This window comes from Elgaria multicarinata, chromosome 2 (assembly GCF_023053635.1).
Source record: "Elgaria multicarinata webbii isolate HBS135686 ecotype San Diego chromosome 2, rElgMul1.1.pri, whole genome shotgun sequence".
NCBI lineage: Eukaryota > Metazoa > Chordata > Lepidosauria > Squamata > Anguidae > Elgaria > Elgaria multicarinata.
The window spans coordinates 157,045,313-157,072,895 of NC_086172.1; the positions used below are offsets into that span (position 1 = coordinate 157,045,313).

Below are 27,583 nucleotides of genomic sequence, written 5' to 3' on the forward strand. Positions count from 1 at the left end.
TCCTTTCAAAGGAGGAAGGCATCTCAAAGCAGTTCACAGTTACAATGCAAGTGCAAAAATAGCTTTCAGTCCCTCAGAATGTCAAGGAGCTGACCCAGCTCTACGATTTGGTTAAGGACATTTGGGAGCAATTATATCAATGACCTGGGTCTTGTGCTCATTACAAGCAATTGGTACTTCACCTGATACCCTTGATGGATACATTTGGGACAGACTTACACCTCCCCCATAAGAACATAAGAAGAGCCATGCTGGATTAGACCATCGGTTCCCAATCAGCTGCCTGTGGGAAACCCACAAATAGGGTATGGGTAAAATGGCCCTCTGCTCATGTCCCCAGCACACTGCCCCTGATAGTGGAGGCAGCATAGAGTCATCAAGATTCATAACTTTATGCTCCATGAATTTCACTTTACCAGGTCTCAGTTATACAAGGCGGGTTATACATTCTTCCTAGATTAGATCTAAGATATTCAATGCCTTCCCAGTGACCAACCTGAGATTCACAAACAGATCTTCGGGCCCATGGGGAGCTCTCTAGCTTCTTTTAACATTCTAAAATAAGACATTTAAAAGCCAATATTTTCTCATGGTACTTAAGAAAAGGGCATTTATTTATTTATTTATTTATTTATTTATTAAACTTATATACCACTCCCATAGCCATGGCTCTCTGGGCGGTTTACAGGCATAATGTTGAGCAACTTTTAAGTCCCACTCATTTCAAAGGGAGAATTTTGGCCACGTGTTTGTTATCAAAGAGGGTTGTAGTTCTTTAAATTAAGACTAATATATTGCAGCCTGAGCTTTAATTGGCCAAAGCCTATGCTTTGTCCAATGTTTCTGCTTATGATAGCTCAACCTACAATAAATTTGTTAGGTTGCAACCTAAGCATATTCAGAACTTGGAAATAAGTTTCACTGAAATTAGTTCGACATTCAACCAATATGCTATTTGTTTTTCAGGAATTGTAGTACTGTCTTTCCCCCCCCCCCTTTTTTTTTTGCCATAACCAACTATCATGGTGAGCCTTCTGACATTTAGTTAGCGTATTAACAACACAAATAAATATTTTCTAGAATTAAAGTTGTTCTGAGAATAAAGGAATTAATACAATTAGAATCCTAGCACTAGGATCTTCCTTTGATGTGGAGGAAGGGTGGATGATCATCTTCATTTAATAATTAACATTTCAAAAACATGCATTAGCACATCAAAAGCATACTAAACCTTCAATAAAGTTTTCACATCCATCTCAGTAACTGCTAGTTTATCTTCAGATGTTTCATTCAGCATAACATGTTTTAAAGTTCCAAGGTGGTCAAAGTACATGGTGAAGATATATCCTCTTGTAGTTACAGTTATAAGATGTGCATATTTTTGTAAACCTACAGAAAAAGGGGGAAAAGACAATATAAATAGTGGATTTGCACTTAATTTTGCTAGCATAAAGAACATAATTTCATTGTAGAAGGGTTTCAAGATCTCTCCTGATTGAACTACATTTCATCCTTATCATGAGGAAATACTGTTTGGATTAGGAGAACGTGTATTTACATTATTTACTGCTCAGATATAAGCAATTTAAATGCAACAGTTTCTAAAAGAAATTCAACAATGGCCAGCATCCAAACAAATGCATATATAGAAAGTACTTCTGTGCATATATGGGGCTGACAGTTTCTGACTTTCCTTCTGGCATCAGTGCTTTACACCTCATGGATTGAAGTTTTGAACTGCAGTAGGAAGCAGGTGGCTTAGAAGCATCTGAGAGCCACTGGAAGATCGCACATAACTTAAGCACAGGTTGCTTACCTGTAATTGTAATTCTTCGAGTGGTCATTTGTGCATTTACACATATGGGCTCTGTGCCTGCACAGAGCCTCATTCAGGAAACTTCTATAGGTGAGGTGTTTTAGGCGGGAACCCTTCCCATACCACCTACTGCACATGCCATAGCAGGTCTCCTGCAACGTGTTTTCCTTTCGTTGCCAGCTGAAGACCTTTTTATTTTCTCAGTATTTTAACACTTAATTTAACTTACATTTAAACTCTGCTGTTTTAATCTCATATTTTAACCTATATCAATTTTTTTTATCCTGGTCGTGCTTTTTATATTGTATTTTGTGTTTTTAAATTGTTGGTTGTTTTATTATGCTCTTCATGGTTTTAATTTTTGTGAACCACTCAGAGAGCTTCGGCTATTGGGCGGTATAGAAATGAAATAAATAAAATAATAAATAAATAAATAAATGTAGGGCCACTATCCTTACCTCCTGTGACACACCAATGAAGAATCTCATACAGCCCTTATACAAATCTATGGTGCGACCACACTTAGAATACTGTGTACAGTTCTGCTCACCACACCTAAAAAAGGATATCATAGAGCTGGAAAAAGTGCAGAAAAGGACAACTAAAATGATTAAGGGGATGGAGCATCTCCCCTATGAGGGACAGTTACATGAACTGGGATTGTTTAGCTTGGAAAAAAGGAGGCTAAGGGGAGACATGATAGAAGTGTACAAAATTATGCATGGTATGGAGAATGTGGATAATGAAACATTTTTCTCCCTCTCTCAAAATACTAGAACCCGGGGTCATCCCATGAAGCTGATTGGTGGGAGATCCAGGACAAATAAAAGGAAGTACTTCTTCACACAGCACATCATTAAATTACGGAACTCACTACCACAAGATGTAGTGATGGCCACCAGTTTGGATGTCTTTAAAAGGGATTGGATAAATTTCTGGAGGCGAAGGCTATCAATGGCTACTAGCCCTGATGGTTGTGTGCTATCTCCAGTATTCGAGGCAGTAAGCCTGTGTGCACCAGTTGCTGGGGAACATGGGTGGGAGGGTGCTGTTGCACCATGTCCTGCTTGTTCATCCTTGGCCGATGGCTGGTTGGCCACTGTGTGAACAGAGTGCTGGATTAGATGGACCCTTGGTCTGATCCAGCAGGGCACTTCTTATGTTCTTAATGTCAACATTAAAAGTTTGATGGGCTGTGCCCCCCCCCCCGGATGTTCAGGTACACAGTTATCGTAGTGTCTAACATTTAATACATTTAACTTGAATACATTTAATACATGGAATGCTTTCCTCAAAAGCTCTGAGCACCTTCTGTAAGGCACAAAGTTCTAATAAAGTGATGTGGTAATTGACCTCCTTCACTGACCATCTGCCATGCACAGTTAGACCCTCACAATGTGCTCCCCAGCCTATTAGAGAAGCATCTATCATAACTATTTTCATCAGCTAATGAAAAGAGATGCCTTATACAAGATTTAGAAGTCTGGTCCACCATCGAAGAGATTCCTTTACTTGTGGTGGGAGCGAAATCTTGTATGATGTGCATTCTGGTCAAGATCAAATGCTCCTAGAATCCATGCCTATAACTGTTTCATCCTGAATTTTGCAAGTTCTATGACAGCTGTAGTTGTCACCACAAGACCCAGCATATGCTGAATGCAGAAGGCAGTGGTTTCTTCTCGGTGAATAATCTTGGCAGCGAGCTTTGTGATATTCTGACCTCATTGTGTGGGAAGGAAAGCATGACCTACTGTACCATCCAAAATTGCTCCAATTGTATCCTTCTGTGTGTCAATAGATGGGATTTGTTGTAATCGATGTATAGCCCCATAGAATGAAGAAGACAACAGGTAAGGTCTACTGATCTCCTCAGGTGCTGTTCCATAGACGCCACTATAAGCCAGTCATCAAGCTAGGGGTATACCTTATGGCTTGTAGTCTTAGGTGAGCACAAGCCACCGCTATGCACTTCATAAAGACCCTTGTGAAAGTCACAAGGCTGAACGGAAGTGCACAGTACTGATAGATGTTTGTCCCTATGGTGAATCTTAAGTAACAGCAATGTGCATAATTGATCACTATATGGAAGTAGGCATTTAGAGATCAATCAAAGCAAACCATTTGCCTCAGGATAAAAATGGAAGAATTTATGCTGACAAGACATCTGGAATTTTCTTGGAGTAAGGTAGGTATTCAGGATTCAAAGATCCAGTATCAGTTGAAACCCTCTGTCTTTTTTCGGTACTGTGAAATACTTTGAATAGAAGCTGCCGAGACAGCAACTCCATGGTACATGTTCAGTAGTGCCCTTCTGAACTCATGCATAGGCCTCCTGTTGTAAAGCTGTGGTCAGGCTGTGATTTCAACAGTATTAAAAGGAGCATCAAATTCGATCCTGTAACCCTGGCCTTATGTACAGTGTTGAGGGATTCATCAGTCTTGGCATTAAGGAGACTGAGACCATCAAAGGGTAGGTCTCTTTAATCCTTGCCTGTGCTTCTTGAGACAAACCAACTGACCACAACCATGCATGTCAGCGTAATGCCACTGTTCCAACCAGTGTCTTCGAGTTCAGTCTATTTGATGCCCAGGTGTATTTTATTTATTTTTTTATTATTGCATTTTTATACCGCCCAATAGCTGAAGGTCTCTGGGTGGTTCACAAAAATTAAAACCATTCAAAGGATAAAACACAGTATGCATGATATAAAATACAATATAAAAACACAACCAGGATAAAATCAGCAGCAGTGCAGAAATACAAATTTAAAATACAAATTTAAAACATCAAAGTTAAAATTAAGTTTATAGACTGTTAAAATGCTGAGAGAATAAAAAGTTTTTCACCTGGCATCTAAAAGAGTATAGTGTAGGTGCCAGGCGGACCTCCTTAGGGAGCTCATTCCACAACCGGGGTGCCACAGCAGAGAAGGCCCTCCTCCTAGTAGCCACCTGTTTCACTTCCTTTGGCAGGGGCTCACAGAGAACGACCCCTGAGGATAACCTTAGGGCCTAGGTAGGTACATATGGGAGGAGGCGTTCAGATAGCCTGACCCCAAGCCTTTTAGGGCTTCAAATATTAATAACAGCACGTTGATGTATGGACTTGCTGCCTGGAGAGTTTAAGCGTGAACAAGATTTTGTTTGTCTTCTGGTAGATGTTCCATTAATTTGCCCAACCTATCCCAGAAGAGAAGCTGGTAACCTGCTATCGCTGCCTGCTAACTGGTAACCTTAAGGCTTAGTGCTGCCAACTAATAAACTTGTCTACTAAGCAGATCCAGTCTGTGACCCTCTTTATCAATGGATGAAGCATGCTGTTGGCTAGACTTGCCTTCAACAATAATGGAGTTCAGGGCTGAATGTTGAAAAAGAAACTCCACTTTCTCTCATTGTACTTGATACAATCCTTTAAGTGTTTGGGATATTGGTGACATAGATTCCCCCCGCCCCAGAAGTGTTTAATAGTGTCCAGAAGTACTGGTAACATCAACACTGATACAGGTCTAGATGAGTTGGTAGCAACCGAGTCAAAACAGGGTCTTGTACTGTTGATGTCAATTGTTGCACTGTGATGGCCAGAGCTTGTACTGGTCTGGTCAATACTTGGTCTGTGAAGTGACCTAGATTCTCTGATGGAAAAATGGTGTTGTGTGACACTATCTTAGCATCCAGTGATGAGACAGATGATTGGACTGATGAGGAGGTAGAGTCTGAGCAATAGTCCTATATCCCAGCCCGTGCAAAATGCAGCGGCCAGATTGATTTCGGGAACCAGAAGGTTTGACCATATAACACCTGCTCTGGTCCGCTTGCACTGGCTGCCTGTATGTTTCCGAGCCCAATTCAAGGTGCTGTTTTTGACCTATAAAGCCTTACACGTGTTGGGACCACAATACCTGACGGAACGCCTCTCCCGACGTGAATATACCCGGTCACTACGTTCAACATCTAAGGTCCTCCTCCGGGTGCCTACTCCGAGAGAGGCTCGGAGTGTGGCAATGAGGGATAGGGCCTTTTCGGTGGTGGCCCCCAGACTGTGGAACGATCTCCCTGACGAGGCTCGCCTGGCGCCAACGCTGTTATCTTTCCAGCACCAGGTTAAGACTTTCCTCTTTGCCCAGGCATATGGCGGCACATGTTAATCACCCACATGTTTAGTTTTTAATCGGTTTTTAATGCTTTATGTGTGTATGTTCTGTATTTTAGAGTTTTAAATTTTGTATACTTGTTTTTATCTCAATTTTAGAATTTCTGTAACCCGCCCAGAGAGCCTTGGCTATGGGAGCGGTATATAAGTGTAATAAATAAATAAATAAATAAAATAAATATCCCCAAAACTGGTGACTCCTGTGGCTAGATAAAGTCTCCACTGGTAACTGCTGAATGGTCTCCAAAGGTTTTGCCACCAGCTCAGGGAACAGCCCTAACCACTGTGTTGATTGCCCCTCTAGGTTTTCAATAGGTTGGACACCCCTTGGGTGAGACGGCAGTGGATCTGGACTGACTTTAGGTGGCCTTCTAGAAATTGTGGCTGACATCTACGAATTGATGGCGGATCTTGCCATCATCTATCAAAATAACTTTGACCATATGGATCCATATCCCAGTATTATGGTCAGTATTGGTGATGGCCCCAGTCAGTACACCTGAACCAATCAAAGGCCGACCTTGAATACTCTCAAGGTGTTCCCCTTGGGTAATAATAGTCCTGTACAGATGGGCCGAGAACAATGATTCTGGAGTGTTGTTCTTAGAGTGTTGTCTATGAAGTCTCCTCAGCGTATTGGTTGATCTTTCATGAGGTCTATGCTGAGAGGGTGTGTCCACTACGTTCTGGAGCCAGCCTAAGGGCATGTGGTCTGCAATCAGAGCAAATGGCTAGCAGATTATACTCAAATGTCCTCAGTGCCCATTTGATCATCAGAGCCTCATTCTCTATTATGGAGAACTCCTGTTTTGGGCAAGAGCTTAGGCAATAGGATTTCTAACCTTCCAAAAGTGCTTTGCACATCAAGCTTGTGAATTCTTAGGATGTTTGGACATTGAGCAAAACAATGGTATCACTACTTCCTGAGCTCTGTGAAACAAGATAATGCCATGGATGGTATCTTGAGGTATAAAGAAGAAGACCTGCAATCCTCCCAGGGTCTAGGAGATCTTTTCTGAGGCTTCTGGTCATCCAGAAAATGCCAATACCGCTATGATCACAGATTGGATTCAGTTTAGAGGGACCCCACTTTGTACTATTTCTCTTTGTTCTCTTCTTACTGGTGAATAGATATTTGCACAAATTATGATAATAATTTGTGTAAATTTGCATAATTGCACAAATTACACCCTTAAAAGGCATAATTTGCACAAATTGCGGCTGTAATTTGCACAGATTGTGGCTATAATTTTCACAAATCATGCAATTTATGGTCACAATTTACACAAGAGAAGGGCGCCCCTTGCTCACAAGCATGCCAGCAAGAGTTCGATAAACCACTTGAAATCTGCCTGTGCAGTTTATGTTCTGTGATGGCGGTAAGGAGCTTGATATATCTCTTCCAATGGATAGCGTACCACTCCTGACACTGGTGCTCTTCATAAGATTTTAAATTTTTCGTTTAATTTAATGATTTTTCACTTGTTGTGAACTGCCCAGAAATATAATAAATGAAATGAAATGACACAACATTTGGGGCACATGCAGCTGCCTACTCAGGGGTTGTCATGCCATGCAAATCTGGCAAGCATGGATTATGTAAGTATTAAACAACAAAAGAATTTTATTTAACCCTCTATTAAAGTTAAATAACCCACAATAACCTGTAGTGTATCTTCCAAACCTGGTCACTGTTTCTCTCTGTACTTGACATTTCATTGTTTGCTGTTCCTTACTGTTCTACATTTTGATAATTGATGTGTGTGTGTGTGTGTGTGTGTGTGTGTGTGTGTTTGATAATCTGCCTCATTTCACATGTCCAAAGATTAAAGCCTGAGAATAAATCTATATTTTAAAAAATTCTCACCTGCCTTGGTATAGAAAATGTTCCCCTTGTCAGTCATAAATACAATAGCTTGGGTGTAAACACACATGTCTACTTCTGTAATAGTTTCATTCTCTAGTTTAATCATTCTTAAAAAATCACTGCCTCCATCAAAAGAAACCCACACCTAAGAAAAAAGACAAACATGAATATAAAGATAATTTGAAATATAAACAGATATCACGGTATATTGTATAAGCTGACTAATATAGACAGGTTGCTTACCTGTAACTAGTTCGTTGAGTGGTTATCTGTGCATTCACACGTATGAGCTCTGCACCTGTGTGGAGCTTCACTTCAGAAAAACTTCTATAGTTGAGGAAAATGTTTTGGGCAAGAACCCTCCACCACTGCCATACTGAACATACCCAGTAGGTTCCCGCCCAAAACCTCAGTTACTTGAGACCGTCGTTCGATCTCGGGTAAGGTGTCTCATTCCAGTACCAACAAGATGGCTTGCCCAAATTTACAGCTTATAAAACCTCACAAAAACTGACGGGGAAGGCCATGTAGCAGCTTTGCATAAGTCCAGCAACAGAATCCCCTTCACAAGTGCGGTAGATGCTGCAATTTCCCAAGTAGAATGAGCCTGAACTTGGGATGGCAATTCTACTTTCCAGAGTTAGGAAACCAATTTGATAGTCTGTACTATCCAGGAAGCTAACTGCTGCGATAACACAGGAAACCAAATGTATATTGTGTATTGTGAAATTATTCCATCCTGGATGCTAAGGCTCTTCACACAGCTAACATGTGCAATACTCTTTCCACATTCAACTCAGGAGAAGAGAAAAAAGCAGGTAGTGTTAATAATTAATCTCCTTTCTCCCAAAGATAGTGTCTGAGTTCCATCTTAATGAAATCAGACACTATCTTTGGGAGAAAGGAGATTTCCAGTCGAATGACAACTCCATCCTTATGGAAAATGAGGTGCAGAGGATCCACCTGTAGTGCAGAAGCTCATTATTATTATTATTAGTAGTAGTAGTAGTAGTAGTAGTAGTAGTAGTGTATCCCGCTTTTTGCCCAATACTAACCCTTCTAGAGGATGTGACTGCTACTAGAAAAACCACTTCCCAGGAAAGAAGACCTTTTAATTTTCTCAGTATTTTAACACCTAATTTAACTTAAATTTAAAACTTGTTTTAATTCCATATTTTAACCTATATCAATTTTTGCTGTGTCCTGGTTGTGCTTTTCATATTGTATTTTGTATTTGTGGTTTTAGATTGTTTTTTTTTTTTTTTATGCTCTTCATGGTTTTAATTTTTGTGAACCTCCCAGAGAGCTTCGGCTATTGGGCGGTATAAAAATGTAATAAATAAATAAATAAATGTCACAAGTGGTCATCCGTTCAAAAGATTTCAATGTCAAAACTTTCAAAGAGTTCCTCTATTTCTATTTCCCAGTCCAGTTCCCATATCTGTTTTAAACTATTGGTTGAACCCATGTCTAAATCAATTAGCATTCTATAAATATGTGACACCAGATCTTTCTCCTCCTTGCTTACAAGTTTAAGTATGGATTCAAATGGTGTTAAATTTCTCAGGGCCTGTTCTTTAATATCCTATCTCCTAATAAATGTACCTACTTGATACCATGCTAACCATGTTATTCCAGCTTCCTTCAGGTGAGTCCTCCACAACTCCCTGGGAAGAGGCTGAGCATTCAGGTAAAAATCTTTCAATCTGTAGAGCCCCTTTTGTTGAAGGCCGTTATATCCATTGGACAATCTTTATTATGGAAGGTGAGGTGACAATATAAGGGAATCATAGGGGATATGCCTGGAAGGAATTTACCCCCTACCTTTTCATACCTGTAAAATTGCTAACATAGAGGTGTCGCTAACACATATCCTCTTAAGTTCATTTTTAATATATAAAAATGAATCCACTGTCAATGATGGTAACATCATTCTCTCAACCTGTACCCACTGATGATTATCATCAGTCAATAACCAAGAAAGGAGGTGGTGTAACTGATATAATTCATAATATAATATGAATTATATTATGACATTTCAAGTCTCCTTCCTTCAAATACATGGGGTTGGCTTTCAAAAGAAGTTAAGAACCTCAATAATGATAATCATTACATTAGTGAAATTATGTATCGATTTTATCAACCTATCTTACACACCTGATTTCCGAAAACATAGAGAAAATGACTGCTTGGGTGGAAAAACATTCCAAATGGCACAAAGGTTGGATCAGGAAACCAGAAGGCTGGAAATTTTCTTTTTTTATTCATTTTATTGTCCGTTAACTTATGCACGGATACCAATCCCCTATTCTAGGAAGAAAAGAAAAAGACATAATTACATACAGGGAGACAGAGGCCTTAGCTAGACCGGGCGAAATCCCAGGGTGAAACCAGGATTGTCCCTGTGCGTCCACATGATGCACAGGGGCTCCTGGGATCAGGGAGGGATTATCCCTCCCTTGCCCCGGGATCTCACCCTCCACTTTGGGCCTGCTTTTTGGCCCGTTGCCACGGCTTGACCCAGCTCCGCGTGATTACTCACGCGGAGCCAGGAGGAGTGCTGCGCCCATTGGGGGTAGGGTGGGAGGAGTGGGGAAATTAAGTAAAAATTTAAAAAACCACCTTACCTTTGTGCACGACCATTCATGTGCTCCTTCTCCTTTAAAAATTAAAAAATGGCAGACGTGACACCTCTCTTCCTGAGGTCGCCGCGCCTCACGTGTAAACAGAGGAGGGATCTCGCGTTAATCGCTACACGAGATCTTCCCTCCTCCATCCTGGATTATCAGGTAGGTCTAGCTAAGGCCAGAATGATCTTGCAGAAACAGTGTATCAAAACGTCCAAGTAAATTAACCTGAAGACAAGAAATTCTTAGCTTGTCTCACTGACTGAAGGGCAGTATTTGCTTGTCCTGTTTTGATTAATAGGTTTCAGACTCTTTTCCTGAAGATGTGGAAGTTGCTGGGAAGTTTAAGACCAACCAAATGCCCCCCTTTTCTGATTGATTAAACTGGCCAGAAAAGAACTACCCACTTGGTTGATGGAGACTGTGAATACATCTTTGAGGAAAGGACTACTCCTATTTGTGTTGAAGAAGGCAATAATGACCACCACTATTTAAAAACCAACCAACCATTCATTAGATCCTATCACCCAGGATAACTATAGGCCTATCTCAGATTTGTCATTCTTGACAAGGTTACCCAACTCCAGGCGTTCTTGGATGAGACCAATTTTCTTTATTCTTTCCAATCTGGGTTCTGGCTTGGTTTTAGGACTGAGACAGCATTGATCACTCTGATAGATGACCTACACCAGGAATTGGATAGGGAGAGTACATCCCTCTTGGTTCAGCGGGCCCTCTTAGTGGCTTTTATCTTTTTAGATCACCTGGCTAGGATGGGAACAGGAGGCACTGTTTTGCACTGGTTCTGATCATATCTTGAGGGCAGGCCTCAGACTGTGGTACTGAAGGACTACTATTCAGCTCCATGACCACTGGCCTATGGGGTCCCTTAGGATTCCATTCTGTCTCCTATGCATTCAATATCTACATGAAAGCACTGGGGGAGGCCATCTAGTGATTTTGATCTAGCTCTTCCTTCCATCAAATGCAAACGAGGGTCTGAACCAGTGCCTGGATGTAATCATGGTTTGAATGTGGTTTAATAAGATGAGACTTAATCCAGAGAAAAGAGAAGTGCTGCTGGTTAGTAGTCAAGGTAAGCCCAGGATTAGGTGAATGGGTTACTGTGGATGGGACTGTATCACTTGAAGAGATGCTCCTGGATCCAACATTGCTATTTGGTGGTCAGGTGCTAGATGGTGATCAGATAAGAGTCCCGTTGCACAACTTTAGCTGATGAACCAGGGCCAGATCTACAAGTCGTTGCGAAGGCGCCTTTTTTAAAAGATGTACCTAAAAGAAGCGCCTCTTTCTTTACTGTGTGTACTGTGAGCTAGGCAGTGCCGCCTGCGGAAGAATCTCTACCCCATTTAAAGACGCTGCTCGGGCCGCTTCCCCCTCGCGTGTTCTTCCATTCGAATAATCCCCCCTCCCACCCGGCAGCTCTTCTGGCGCGTCCCGGCGGTGGCGGCTCCTCCTGCAAAACACTTTTCTCCCTCGGTGTGTTTGTATTTGCGTTTGCGTGCGCGTGTGCGAGCACACACCGAAGAGAGTCCCGGGGAGATGACACCGTGGGGGAGAGCGAGAGGCAGGGGCTGAACTCGTCCGCCTTGCGCACGCAAACGCAAATACAAACACACCGAGGGAGAAAAGTGTTTTGCAGGAGGAGCAGGTGACGCCGGGACGCGCCAGAAGAGCCGCCGGGTGGGAAGGGGGATTATTCGAATGGAAGAACACGCGAGGGGGAAGCGGCCCAAGCAGCGTCTTTGAATGGGGTAGAGATTCTTCCGCAGGCGGCACTGCCTAGCTCACAGCACACACAGTAAAGAAAGAGGCGCTTCTTTTAGGTACGTCTTTAAAAAAGGCACCGTCGCAACGACGTGTAGATCTGGCCCCGCTGTGCCTTTTCCTGAGTAAAGCAGATCTGGCCACTATTACACATGCCCCTGTCACATCCAGAAAATTTGACTAATGTGCTGTATGTAGGACTGCCCCCTAACCGCACTGCAGGACATAAAAAAATGTTGCAGAAACTGAAGCTGGTGCAAAATGCATCAGCCAGTGTGGTTTCTCAGTATATAAAGCGTATATGTTTTATCTGCACTATCTTAGTGTGCTTTTGGGCTCAATTCAAGATAATGCCATCTAAATGGCATGGAACTAAGGGGGGATCTACACTACTGCTTTAAAGCGCTTTATAACAGTTTTGACAACTGTTGGGGCCCAGGATACACTACATATACAGGTTTCAAAACGTTTTCAAAGCGCTTTAAAGCGCTTTAAAAGCAGTAGTGTAGATCCCCCCAGGCTATTTGAAAGACTATCGTCTCCCTCATTGGCCTGCCCACCCATTACCTTCACCATCAGAGGCCCTGCTCCCTGTCCCATTGCCTTCAAAGATTCAGCTGGCTGGAACATGTAGTAGCATCAAGGTTATGGAACTCCCTCCCTACGGAAGCCTAGTTGACTCCCTCTCACTTGGCCTTCAGGTATGCTTTAGAGTGGAGTCCTGCACTGAGCAGGGGGTTGGACTCGATGGCCTTGTAGGCCCCTTCCAACAGTACTATTCTATGATTCAGGCAAGCAGTGAATTCATTCCTGTTCCACCAGGCATTTGGGTTGTCTTAATTACTGTCCAGTCACTGTGGATTGTTGTTGCTCCATTTCTTTTAAATCTTTGTAATTAATTGTAACTGATTACTGTGATTTTACTTGTTATCATGTTTAAACTGTTGCAAGTTGCTTGAGGTGGAGATGAGGGACAGGGTTGAGGCAGCTGCAGAAGACAACGTTGACCCTAGCAGGACAGCCAGGGAATTGGGGTGTGTGTGTGTGTGCAAAGCCCCAGACTGCTTCCAATCTGATCCATTCTAAATCCACTCTAAACAACAACAAAATGCTCTGTAGATAGTAATAACAATTGAAATAGTGTTCTTTCACACATCGTACCTGTTGCGATAAAACAGCGATGCCAGTGTTCTGTTCATAATCAATCATAAAAGAAACGACACGTCTAGAAACTTGCTTTTCAGCTTGACTTCTGTGAGGCAAGCAACTGTGCCATTTTGTAAATGAATCATTGCTATAGAAACACGTAGATTCCTGTTAATATATATATATATATATATATATATTATATGTATATTAGAAGTGCAATGGTAGTAGATTAAGGGAGCAATACTATGGCCCCTCCAGATTGTCTGAGGGGCCATAGGACACTGAGGACTTGCAACTTTGAGACCGTAAACAGCACTACAACCTCAGAGATGAAAAGCTTTGTTCAGATCTTCACTCCCTACCCCATCCCAACCTCTGCAGATAGCTGTGCAGCTGCTCCTCTTCCAAGGTCCCTGTAACACTCTCAGACAAGGACAGGGAGAGGGAAAAGGGCGTGTGCTGGCAGATAGGGAGGGGAGAGGGAAGGAGAAGGCAGGATACTGTCATGTTTCCCATTTCCCCCGGCATTCACGTTTTGGCAAACTGACACGGGACATCCACATCAGTGAGCCTTCTTTTACTGAGTGAAACCTCAAGTTAAAAAGCTTAATGGTTACACTCTTCAGAAATACTTAAAGCTGATCAATGATCCGATGCTTTAGGCCCCCAGATAACGTACAGTCAAAATGCTACTCACTACAATAACAACCTGGTTTCCCAGTTGCCATCTCAACGGTTCCAAAATGGGTTCCAAACCCGGCCAAGGGAGGGGAATGATTCCTGGTCTGTTCCATCAGGCAATCACAATGGGACCTTCTTGAAAGGCTTAACAAACCATCCCAAGGGATCTAGTCCATACGTGGGCCACACACTGGTAGCTCAAGGATCATGGTCAAAACCTAAACAAAAATCTCAGGCACAAGAAGTCCCGTGCTTCTGCTTTAGCACTGGGAACTCCCCGCCACCTGCATCTAAAGAGAAAAAGTCCAATGATGAAAACGAACCCCAGTCTACCCTTACACTGAATGTGCTCCTCATCTGGATTGGGGCCCTACACCAGATTTATGCTCCTGGCTTCTATTTTCCCCTGCAGCACCTTTAGGGGCAAACAGCAGTGAGGGTAGTGGGGTTTTCAGCCAGAAACCCATGTGGCACTCCATCCTGGATCAGGAGCCCACACCTGCTTTTCTTTCAGAATAAAAATGACCAGTTTAAGCACGCTTTTCAAAAAGCACATATTACATCACATGTAGTTTGGCCCTAAAAAGCATGTGAATAGAGGAAAGGAAACTGCATAAGCCATAAAAGCCCAGTCATCTGATTGTTGAAAGAAGGGGTAACATTAGACATTTAACATCCTAAACATGATAATCATAAGCTTTTGAACTTGCCTGCTTTCCCTCTTCACCCATCCTGCGCCAGTGCCCGCCTCCATTCAGCTTGGTCAGGACTTCAATGAAGCTCCTTCCCGCTCTCATGCCCATTCTTCTATGCACCATCTGCTGGGCTTTCAGTGAACCTGATCAGGGCTCCTCAATTAGCCTAGGCCCTTGAATCCCGAAGGGTGCCTGCTGTTCACCCACATTCCTACTTAATTAGGGTATCCTTCACCTGAGATCTCTTATCCATTTCTTGGTCATTGTTTATCTTACCTTCTTTAGTTTTGGGTCTTCTATACATCATCATATAAACCAAATGAATATTTAAAAGGGAAACTCTAGTGTACCAGTGCTGGGAGAAATGCTGCAGACCACAGCAACTCTGTATGGCCCGGCTGAAATTGATGGAGACTTTGCCTAAGTTTCTTTTTTGTTTCTGAACACTGATTTGCCACCATTGCTGGAAAATCTGTACTAAACTGAACATGATTCCAGGTTATAATTAGCTACACACTTTTCTGTCATTTGCCTTACCTGGCTTAATGTCTTCTCCTTGTTGAATGAGAGACTAATATAGTCCACTGGAAGAAAAGGATAAATGCATTAAGACCATAAGAAGAGCCCTGCAGCATTAGACCATCAAGTCCAGCATTCTGTTCACACAGTGGCTAACCAGATGTTCACGGGAAACCCAGAAGCAGTGCAACAGGACTTTCCTGGCCATACTCCCTAGCAACTGGTGCAAATAGGGCATGTAGAAGAAGCCTTAGCTTTTCATTTCCTGCTTTGTGGAGCTTGCACCAACATGAAATAGCCTTAACTCTGGTCATAAACCAGCAGGTTCTTCATCACTGAATTATTTTTTTGAAAAGGGATTTTACCGTATTTCTTCGATTGTAAGACACCATCGATTGTAAGACGCACACTAATTTCAGTAACACCAACAGGAAAAAAAAACCTAAGACACACCCGCGATTCTAAGACACACCCCATTTTTAGAGATGTTTATATGGGAAAAAAGTGCATCTTAGAATTGAAGAAATACGGTAGAATTACATTGTTGGCAACCTCCCCAATGAATTTGAGCCTACTTTCTTACAAGTTTACCTATATGATAAATGGAATTATAAATTCTTAACTAATGGTAATAATGATTTCATTTCAGGTATCACTATTCTAAAATCCTGGGGAGAACTTGGACAAATTCAGGAGACTGTCCTCTGCAGACAGAGGGATGACGCTGAACTAGCAAGCTCAACCAAACTTCCCTCCCTCATGTGCTGAGATCAATGAAAATGATTAAATAGGGCTTGATTATCACAACCATCATAGTGAGTGTACACAGAGGGTGAATGGATGTTCAGTGAGACATGAACCTTGCATGGCCCTTTCCCACCACACATAAAGTAAGAGCAAGGATTCAGGTCCTTATGCTGGATTTCTTCTTTCAGAAAGGTGGTGTGAAGCCCTAATCCTTGTGCTCCCCACACCTGGGCATTCCAAACCCACCCCTCTTAAATTCTCTAAGAGTCAAACTCCTTGTTACTTTAAAGATGTAGCTATTGTTGATGTTATTGTTTTACTCATAAAGTTCCATCACACCGGGGGTTAACACACTCCCTACCTTGCTTCCCTGCCCGTGTTTTCCTTCCTCAGTTACTTCCTCTTTTCAAAAGAGGAAGAACCCAATGAGCACGGGGCCCATTGAGTCCGCTGCTCTAATGGCACTGCTTCTCCTGCACACAGCAGGAGAGAGCAGCAATTCCAAGTTTAAAAAAACATCGGACTTAAAGTGGTGTTTCTTGGTTGCTCAAGGAAGGCGCGCGGGAGGCAGATGACATCACGTGAGGGACTTGAGAAAACTCTGTGAGTACCCAGTAACGAGTATGCAATAAAACGCTCATCGGATGGAGCTTAAAAGTAAGCTCATGTGGATCAAGATCACAGAGTGACAAGTAGGGGGCTTTAACCTTTTGTCTGCAATTTACATTACAACTGGATGACTCTTTGATCATGCAAAGGCCATGGGAGGCCTAATTCAGACTGGGAACATAGCAGAAGGTTCGAAGGATTTAAGTCTCCTTAGCACCCCCTTCCCAATCCATGTAGTGACATATAGTCTCATCTTATGAGGCCACATTCCATAATTAAAAGAATAGGCACTGCACCTAGAAAGCCTCAGTAATAAAATTCCTCTGAAAATACTGGAGTACAGGCAGAGTTCTAGCTTCAGAGTGAAACTGAGCATGCACAACATAACTTTGCCAGCAGTCGCTGCCATAGGCTTTCATGAGGGAAAAGAACCGTAATAATTTTTGAACCACCACTCAGAACATTCACCAAACTCATGAAAAGCACACCTCCTCAACAAGCCTGAATAAAGTACTACAGTACTTTTCAGCAAATGTGTAAGAAATATATAAAATACCAAGTTGCAACTTGGAGTAAAAAGGACAAATATGTTAATTTTCAGCACTATTTAACTTGCTGTACCTGCAGCAAATTGTATCGGATGGATTTGAAATTGTGCACAATTGCAGACCTCGCCAGGTAGATCATGGATACCAAGATCCAAGTTATTAGCTCAACAGGTGTATTTCTTATAAGCAGTAGATTTTTGAGGTTTATAATGGTGGAGCCTTTTTTGTGTGTGACTCATCTTAAGTATAGGGACACTGTAGCTGGTTAAACCAATGTGTCCTTTTCTTAGCAGCAAATATTATAATGTATTCATCTTACAAGATGTCTGAACATATACCAAGAAAATATATATATATATATATATATATATATATATATATATATATATCACACACTGGTGATGTGTCCCTGCTTTAACATCTCAGAATTCCCTTTCTTGCTTCATATATTTATACTGCTTGCAAATCTGGTTTCCTCACCTTCATAGTCTTCTTTGTTAGCTAGACATTGGGTGTTATACCATATATTTGCCCTGAAATAATCATCCTATAAGAAACAGAATGTGAAATAAGTATTTAGTGTTTTGAAGTATACTACTTCAACTACTACTTCATCTACTACTTTTGAAGTATACATAATACAGCTTATAAGATTCTAAAGTGGTCCACACAATCAAAAAACCCACTTCCTGGCTGCCACATAGTTCCTCAACATCTTGATGGAGTTGGAGGAGAGTGCTGATAGGAGTGGCAAATGTCAGAGGATGTAGAGAAGTGCATTTGCTCACTAGCTTCTAGGGGTGTGCACTCTGCACTGAAAATCAGGGGGTTCGATGGACCTCCAATGGACCTCCAAACTTGCAGTGCGGTTAGGAGGCAGTTATTTGCTTCTTCTTGTAGTACCACCCCACGCTTCCCTTTGTGTGTGTGTGTGTGTGTTGTTGTTGTTGCTCCACACATGGAGATAGGGGACTTTAATTTTTGTAGGAGTTTTCTAGTTTCTGAAAGTTCTGCAAGCTCTCTTGAGAGAAGATGAAGTGCATCTGAAGTGTGTATGTATGGGGTGGGGAATGGTTGGGGAGGGAGTTTAAAAAATTCCGAAACATCAAGGCATGAAGGGATTGCATCCAACTTGGCATGGCTAAAGCCCTACTTAAGAGCTAACAGGGTGCCAAGTTTCATCTCTTTACCTTTAAAAATGACAGAGATGTAAGCATTTTTGTTAATTAATTTCCACTGACGCTAATACAGCGGTTCTCCGAAAATGGAGTGGTTTCCCACCAGGTAATCCAATGCTGTGGGGAGACCAAGCCACCTCGAAAATCAGGGTGGGGAACCGGAGCTCTGCCCTGAATTTTGAGGAGGAGAACACACACACTGCACACCCCTACTAGCTTCTAGTTCTGGTGAAAGTGCCAGCAACATTACTACTGGTCATTTACCTACAGAGTTCATCACCATAATATTACCATAAAGTACAATCAATCAATCAATCAATCATTCTTTATTGTTTGTAGCCAATGGCCATCACAACAACCATAAAGTACAAAAGAAAGGGAATACTGTCCAGTTCCTTCCCCCCACAGAGGAATTGAATTCCCACCTGGCCTTGGCCCCTTCTCTTGGGGACACTCCACATATATTTTTTATCTTAGCTTTTGTGAACCACCCAGAGAGCTTTGGCTGTGGGGCGGTATATAAATGTAATAAAATAAATAAAATAATAAATAATAAATAAATAAAGTGAGCTGAAGAGCTGTCTGGGTATTCTGCTGAGCTATGCACCCTTTTTCCCAGTGGTGTTCACTCTCAAAAGTATGGAGTTAGAACATGTTGTGTGGTGAGTATCCCCTAGAAACTCAACCACTGAGTGGCGTTTTCCAACTGTGCAGAGAAACGTGTTGTCTGTACTGTGCCTTTGAGACTGCTGTCCGAAAAAGCCATGAGAAATTAAAATAATTTGACATTAGGAAAAGCAACATTTGGCATTTTCTCACCATTTCAAAGCCACATAAGACTGGTTTGGCGAACTGGAAGGAAATAAGATAAAATAAAATATGAGAACAAAAATTGCGTGAATCATGACTTTGTCTCCCATACTTCCCAAAAAGCAATTTTAAAACGTATTACTTTATATATTCAGTTACTATTTGTGCTCAGTCTTGATATTATTCATTGCATTTATTCATTGCTTTCCACCACAAAAAACAGTCTCAAAGTGACTTACACACATAAATACAAAAAAAACCATAATTAATATAATAAAAACAATATAAACTATAATCAGCACAATAATACCCATGAAAATAAACCCCATAAAAACATAATCTAAAAATACAATATGAAAAGTGTTGATCCATAATATGTTCACTGTATGCTAACCTGCAACATTATAACCAGTAAAACAAACAATTTTTAAGTAATGTGTTTGTCCCAGCGCTGATTCTTCAAATATTTTAGCCATGGGACCCAATTTTACACGAAGAGTTCAGCTGCTGGAGTTGGCTCGCAAAGCAGAAGCTGTCACAGTCTCCCTCCTGGTTCAATTAATGCAGACTCATTGGCTGTTCAAGGGATGTAAGAGACATCTCAGGGTGCAGCCTTCTTTTTAGATTTGCACTCAGCCACTGTTGTTGGGCTGTGCTTCAGGCTCCTTCCTCCTTGTCACAGCTTTGTCTGCTTGTTTTGGCTTGCTAACAGTGTCTGAGTTCAAATTGGATTTCAGAAACTTCTTTGCAAAGATGCCCTACTCACTTAAACAGGTTTAGAGCTTAGGTAATGGGTGCCCAACCTGCAGCATGAGTGCCACAAATGATATGGCTGGACAAGAACAGGAAGACCCATGGGACTGACCGTAGCACTATACGATTGCAGCCTCAGTCATCACGAAGTAACTGTAAACATTCTTTCAGTATACTTATTAAAAGTTTTATAACACCAAATGTGCAAGGATACATTAAAAAAGATACTTATGTACCTGCAGCATTTCTCCAGTCGGATAACGCAGATCTTCACTAATAAATAACCCCAGAGTAGTAAGCATTACTAAACGAGTATTTATTAAAATGATATCCACAAGTGCAAGACCAATGCAATCTGTGGGAAAGAAATCACAGCTATTTTTTTTCCTGTTTCTCAATGATCCGTCTTTACTTTCTACAGATATGGCAAATTACAAGCATATTTTAACACATTCAACCTAATTCCCTTTCTTCTAGTCAAATCATATTGATCCAACAAACTTAAGGATCACGCAAATCTGTTAGATAATCCATGCACTACATGCGCATTTGAAGCCAGGCTCTGGGTTTGTATGGTGCATTGTTGGGGGTGGGTGGGAAGTAGCCTGTTCAATGATACCTGCAGGGCTGGCCCTCTCATGAGGCGGGGTGAACCCCTTGCCTCAGATGGTGGAACAGTGAATAGCACTGCTCCCTCTGCCTGTCACTGCTGCCTCCAGCAGGTGCTCTGAGGAGTCCAACCAGCTGATCTCCTGCTGTGGCATTTGTCGCAGTGGGATAGAGTGGCCAGCAGTGCTCTGTGGAAGAGCTGCCCCTCAGCAACTTTAGCAGGTGCTCCAGAGAGCCCTCCAGCCCCACTCTCCTGGGGGGATTCCACACATTGTACTGAGGGCGCTTCTATGCACCCCCAGTGTGACCCCAAAGCGACCGTGTAGCTTGCCTGCGAAGAGACGAGGAAGAGGCGTCCTTTCCGCCGCCACCACCCACCAACCTCCTCGTCGGCCGGGTCGGAGAGCTCGGCGGAAGAAGGCGGGGTGGAGAGCGGAAGCTCTCCACCCTGCCTTCTTCCGCTGAGCTCTCCGACCCGGCCAGCAAGGAGGTAGGTGGGTGGCGGCGGCAGCGGAAAGGACGCCTCTTCCTCGTCTCTTTGAACAGGCAAGCTACACGATCGCTTTGGGGGCGCACTGGGGGCGCATAGAAGCGCCCTCAGTACGTGTGGAATCCCCCCTGCTTCAGCAAGCTGGATGGTGGATGGAATGGGCTCTTGTTAGAGCCATGCCAGTTGCTTCTTCCAGCTGCATGACTTTCGAGAGAGCTGATGTGGTAGCAATGGTAAGGTTAAGGGGTGGGGTGCAATAAGGTGGGGGCAGACAAGGCAAAGGGAAGGGGTGAGGAGCATGATGAGGCAAAGGGTGTGACATGATAAAAGGAAGGGGGGTTAGCAAAATAAAGAGAAGGGGGCACGATGTGGTAAATGGAAGGGGGACATGATGCAATGGCAGGCATTTGTGTGCTGTTCTGTCTCAGGCAGTGGGAGAGCTTGTGCTGGGGCTGGATTCCTCAGGTCCCTTCCTAAGATTTTTTGCTCTCTTTTTAAAAAATAAGTGTCTTGTCCTTTTTCTTACAAAGATATAATGGAAAATATCTAGATATGAACTAATCTAATTTTTATCCCCTTGATATTCTGATGTTTTCTGATCACCTTAAAGTCTCCACAGTTCTGCTCCGTTAAAAAATCTATATCTAAGGCAACCAATTACATGTTGTAGCCAAAAGAAACATTTGCAACTGAGCAAATGAAACATTTACAATACATAAATTATACACAACAAGCAAAGTCTTTAAGCCAAAAGATTAACCTCACAGGCTTGCCTGATTTGGGAGTTTTTCACAGCAAATTTGGCTGTGTTCAACTTAACAGGCTTCACTGTGCTAGACAACACATATTGAATTTCATCAACACATACTTACTTTTATCCATGTCATTTTAAATGCCTATTGACTCTAAGCTTTTTTTCAAATATTTTCCCCTTGGAATTTAATGTAACTTACAGTAGAAGATATAATGTATGGTATTATCATGCGATTGGTATCTACAGATACAGAAGTCTGGAGTGTGGATATCAAAAGAATACAAATATTATGATTAAAATACTGAAAAGAAGGAATTACCATCTTCTAGAGCTTTACAAACTGTGTCTGTCAGGTTATACCACATTGTATCTCGACCCATAAATCCATTGTTAGTGACTCCTATAATTATTCCTATAAATCCAAAAGAAAGGGATACACTTATGAAAACAGAGTATGAACTCTCCTTGTTATCAGAATTCTCAGTGCTGGTTTACAACAATTACTAGTCTTATAGGAAGGCATTTGGAAAAAAAATAGTGTAAACTGATCACTGCATTGCAGTCACAGCTAGTGCTCATTGGGGTTGGTGGGGCCAGTAGAAGATCATGTGTGGCACTCATCATCTGGGCATTAGAGCAAATGTACCTGTTTGTTGGGTTCTCTCGGTGGAGGCTGGTGGCTCTGATGTCAGTCCTAAGGGCACTGTTACCAAATGTGCTGCCCATCCAGACACATGTACAAAGCTTGTTCACATTCTCACAAGACAAATATTCGCATTTTAACATTGGCAAATATATAAAGGTTATTGGCAAATAAACTTGGCATGTTTGTAAAGCAGCAGTTTCTGCAGCTGAAACTCTCCCCGCGGCCTGAGTTCGATCCCAGCGGAAGCTGGTTTCAGGCAGCCGGCTCAGGTCGACTCAGCCTTCCATCCTCCCAAGGTCGGTAAAATGAGTACCCAGTTAGCTGGGGGAAAGGTAGTAATGGCTGGGGAAGGCAACAGCAAACTACCCCATTATAAGGCCTGCCAAGAAAATGCCAGCTTTCGCTGGCGTCCCTCCAAGAGTCAGTAATGACTCAGTGCTTGAACGAGAGGTTCCTTTCCTTTCCTTAAATGTACAAGCTGATTTTTGGAAAATCAGCTACGCAATGCATTTGCAATGAATATACACCATCAAACATTATACTCCTTTGAAAGCTCCAGCCTTCACTGAGAATTGTGCCTTGATGGGGAAATTACCTGTGTTCTTGGTGAGGCAAGATTTTAGCTTCGGGCCTAAAATTGAGGCTGTGGATGTGTGAATTGCTTGGTTTGTAAGGGGAAAAGAAGGGGTGACAGAGTGAGGAGAAGGGGATTGGGTAAACAGGAGTCCCTAACACTTATGAGAGCTGGAAGCAGAAGATAGTGTAGGGCTGAGGTGGGGTTGAAGGGCTAGGTTGGGTAGAAAGTTATTCTGAAAGAAACTGGACTGTGTTCCAGTTTCTCTGGCATCCATTCACTGCAGTTCGCAATACCATGAGCAAGACTCTGACCAAGGCTTGAAACATTCACATATTCCAATCTGTACGGCTTTCTGGTGTCTCTTGCCTAGGTAAGCCCCTGAACCAGGTGATGGGAACCACCCGCTGTAGTGTCACCCTGTACTTCAAAGCAATAAAGAGTTTGTCTTGAGCTAGGGTGACCATATGGAAAGGAGGACAGGGCTCCTGTATCTTTAACAGTTGTATTGAAAAGAGAATTTCAGCAGGTGTCATTTGTGTATATGGAGAACCTGGTGAAATTTCTTCATTACACCAGTTTAAGCTGCAGGTGCCCTGCCCTCTTTTAAATCTGGTCACTCTAGTATAGCTCCTGCAGCTTTAACTGTTGTGATGAAGAAGGAATTTCACCATATTCCCCATATATATAAATGACACCTGGTGAAATTCCCTTTTCTATGCAGCTGTTAAAGATACAGCAGCCCTGTCCTCCTTTTCATATGGTCACCCTACTTGAGCATGGATGGGAGAGGACATCCTGGGCAAGATATATCAGAGAGGCCTCAACTTAAAAGAGGCTTGGGTGTGATCCCAACCAAACTGCAGGCTGCACAAAGGTGTCCGGGGCTCCAACTAAAAGCAAGTTACCAAATTAGACCCACATGAGTTTAAATACATTCACAGACACACACGAGGGGGGGAAAGGCAGAGATGCAGGCTACTCTTTGTAGAAAGACTCCAAAGAGTTACATACCTTTCCCTGGGATGAAGCCCTCTACTGCAGACTGCAACCCCTGGTTTCAGGTAAAGTGGGGGGACCCCTATTTTCCCTTTTTTAAAAAGGCTTGCTTTGGTACAGGGGCAACCCACGGACCTCTCCTGCTAGGCTACAAAAGCCACTGGGGGCTGTCTTCATGGCATCGAGTTGGTGCCACGTTCCTCTTAACCCCGCTGTTTTGCTTACCCAGAGTGGCGTCGGGTAATCCCCACACCAAGGAGGGAGTGTGGGATTTCTGGCAGTCATCCAGATACTGGAGCTGCCCCTGCTGTCCTCTTCCTGGCTTCCGGTGACCAACCGCTGGTCATCTTCCACCAGGACCACCCTTTGGATCGGCCATGGAGTGGGGTCAGACAATGGAAGAGCCGAAAGTTCCCAACTTTTTTACTGTGCAGCTTCGCAGAAAAGCCCTGCAGTGGCTGCAAACCTGCATCTGCGTCATATAACTGATGCAGCGCTGATTCGCAGCCAGCATGGGGCTTTGACCGCATATAGACAGGTTCCAGAAAGGTATCACTCTTTGTACTAAGCGCACCTGTGTTTTGCCTAATTTTACCCCATATCTGTGCCATGGATCTCAGACATTTTTTGAAGGCCTGATTAGAAACTGACAATGCTTGAACTAGTCATGCGTAAGTGATAGACTTGCATAAGATTGTCCCCTTTGTGCATTTTTTTGCCTGGCTAGAGGTCAAAGCATCCAGCCTATTGGTCTTGCACCAAGATGGAGTCTGTTTAGTTCAGGCCAAATGAACTACTTCATAACAATTCTTAATAAGTTTATTCAGAAATGAAAACCACTGAGGTTAATGAGACTTACTACCATTTCTGACTGAGTAAACAAGCATAGGATTGCCCTGTTAGAATGTTGAGCTATTAGTTTGTTGGGTGCTCACTTAATGATATACTAACACAAGATAATGCCCTTACCTGTAACTTTTGCTTCATAAATCAGACCCATTACCGCTGCATCGCTTGCACAAGGACTCTTCGCTATTGTAATATTTATTATTTGTGGTATTGTATCTGTAATATCCACTAAAACACCAAGTTTAAAAGTCCACTGAAGAATAGGCTCTATAGAACAGAACACATTAAAGACTGATGTGTAAAAAAGCAAAAACATTTTCTGCTTTTACTGAATAATAAGAAAATGTAGTTGAGTGGTTACAGTATTTGGCTCTATCACTTTGTGAGATTGAGTTAAAAAATGACTTCTCCAGGTTGATATAGCAGTGAACACATGGTACTTTTAGGTAGTACATTCATTGAAGCCAGATAGCTGTTTGGCTAATTGATTCATTCAGCAGATCCTTTCTATTCTGGAGTCAAGTAAGAGAAAAGAAATTGGATAAAGGGTTTCTTTACATTAAAGCAAAAATTTCACACCCTTACCAGGCTTTCTTCTTACAGAATCTTTCTGGGATTACAACTGGAACAACACAAGTGCCACACTGGTTTTTTGGCCTTTCCCTTGTGGGGAAATTCCATATGTTTCATTTATACAACCAGTAGAAGGTGCTGCAACATTGTAGTGTCATTGTGCAATCCTGGAAATACATCACCTCTTTGATGGTGGCATATATTTGTTACTGCATTTTCAGTGAGTTAAATCACAGTAGAATAAAGCTAAAAAACTGCAGCAGAGGCACTGGAGGATGATGGTTATGAAAAGGACCCACAAACTTCAATGAGTAACCAACCGTGATCACATGATATAAACCCAGTGCAGAGAGGACAGAATAATGAAAAATAAAAATGGACCGATGTTTCCAACATGGCAGACTCATCTTGAAATAAAGAGAAGGTGACATTCAAGATGGGAACTCCCTTTGTGGTGTATGTTGGCAGGGGGATCAGGGGTGGAATGGCCTGAATCCATGGCCATTTCCTGGGATTTGGGGCGACTAGCTTGGGTTCATCCCAGAAAGCCACTCAAGGACCTGTATATGAAGGAGTGTGGTTCTTTCTGGATGACATGGGCCCTCACTTCAAAGAGTGCATGGAATAAATGAGATCACGTGGTCAGCTAACCATCAGAAGAGCCATGCTAGATCAGACCAAGGGTCCATCTAGTCCAGCATTCTGTTCATACAGCCTGTGTGGGCAGCACAGCCCACCACAATACTCAAGTCAGCATATGCATCCTGCCCAGCCAGAACACTCAGGAAGGCTCCGTCTTCTTCAGGTGATTCAGCAGCAAGGAGCACAGCAACAACCCCAAGGGCCAGCAGAATCACCAAGGGAAAACCTTACCAAAATGTAGCTCCAGATGGGTGACCAAGAAACCCAAAGAGGATTCAGAAAGCAGGGAAACTTTAGGTGAAACCTCATCATCTAAGGGATCCCCAGCACCAGCCAGGAATTATTAACTGTCTGCAACCCTGGCTTAGCCTTATGTAAGAGGGGATGGTATTCCACGGCAGAGGTGGTGTTTTGTTCTGGCCTGAGCTAGAGCCCTCTTTGTAGCTGCAGGTCCAAGCCACAAGACTCTGTGGATTTGTGGGCACATTATTATGCATTGGGCCTGGAAGTACACCTTAACATCTGGACTCCTGACTAGGCCTTTGCCAAGGGCTTCAGATCACATGGCCTTACAGGAGGAGCATGCTCTGGAAGGACTGGATACCAACAGTGACAGCGCACACGGACCTCAGGATGCAACTGTCATTCAATTGGGGAAAAATATTTGAAGACAATGAAGGGCCTTAACCCAATCAACTCAGTCTGAATGCACTTAGAACAGTTATTGACTGGCTTCCCTGGCATAGTAATCCTGTGGTCTGACCTTCTGGAGATGACCTATATGACTGATGTGTCCAGAAACAGCTCAACAAAGGCCTAATCTACACCAAGTAAGATATTGCACTATGAAAGCGGTATGAAAGCAGTATATGGTATGCATCAATGGGCCCCAACAGTTATCAGTGCACTTCAATACCACTATAAACCAGTAGAGTGGCTCCTGCCTTTTATATACTGCTTTCATAGTGCAATATCTTGCTTGGTGTAGATTAGGCCAAAGACAGACAATTCTGAATAGTTTTATTTCAAGTCTATGTAACTCCTCTTTAGTTTGATCTTGATTCACTTTTTCTACTCCTCAGGCCTAAAGAACTCCTGAAAATATGTCTCAATTGACAGCAAACTATCCTGTGTGCCCATATTTCCTTTTATTATAATGGCATCACTGGGATAAGTGTCCCAGCTGGCCTCCAAGTATAAGGCCATTTATTTAATGTATGAATAAATTCAGAAAGCTTTAAAGTGAATGTTTATGCTGCAGTTAATTTCATCAAGATCATAATTACTTGTAAAGCCCCCAACAGTCTATGCAAGTTATGTCTTACCTCGCATTATATCCAATAAGGTTCCTTCAGTAGTGAACATATTTAATCCATGATGCATATTGAATTTTACAAACCATTCTTCTATTGGAGCAATATCTGCTTCAACAGCATGTACAAAAGAGAAAGAGATTATTCATATGAACAAACAAGTATTATGGTTATATGTTCTTTTAATATGTGATCCG

The 27,583-nt window shown here is 42.4% G+C and overlaps 1 protein-coding gene across 1 annotated transcript in view; it reads right to left on the minus strand.

Moving 5' to 3' along the window:
• Positions 1-27,583, minus strand: part of CATSPERB (cation channel sperm associated auxiliary subunit beta) — a 79,875-nt gene that overhangs the window by 41,243 nt on the left and 11,049 nt on the right. The window contains exons 5-15 of the mRNA XM_063147633.1: positions 27,399-27,494; positions 24,979-25,125; positions 22,110-22,202; positions 20,174-20,292; positions 19,194-19,226; positions 17,677-17,743; positions 15,311-15,357; positions 13,410-13,562; positions 9,991-10,143; positions 7,834-7,978; positions 1,232-1,389 (exon numbers count right to left, since the gene is read on the minus strand). Of these exons, the coding sequence (XP_063003703.1) occupies positions 1,232-1,389; positions 7,834-7,978; positions 9,991-10,143; positions 13,410-13,562; positions 15,311-15,357; positions 17,677-17,743; positions 19,194-19,226; positions 20,174-20,292; positions 22,110-22,202; positions 24,979-25,125; positions 27,399-27,494 (1,211 nt within the window). The remainder of the gene's footprint in view (positions 1-1,231; positions 1,390-7,833; positions 7,979-9,990; positions 10,144-13,409; positions 13,563-15,310; positions 15,358-17,676; positions 17,744-19,193; positions 19,227-20,173; positions 20,293-22,109; positions 22,203-24,978; positions 25,126-27,398; positions 27,495-27,583) is intronic.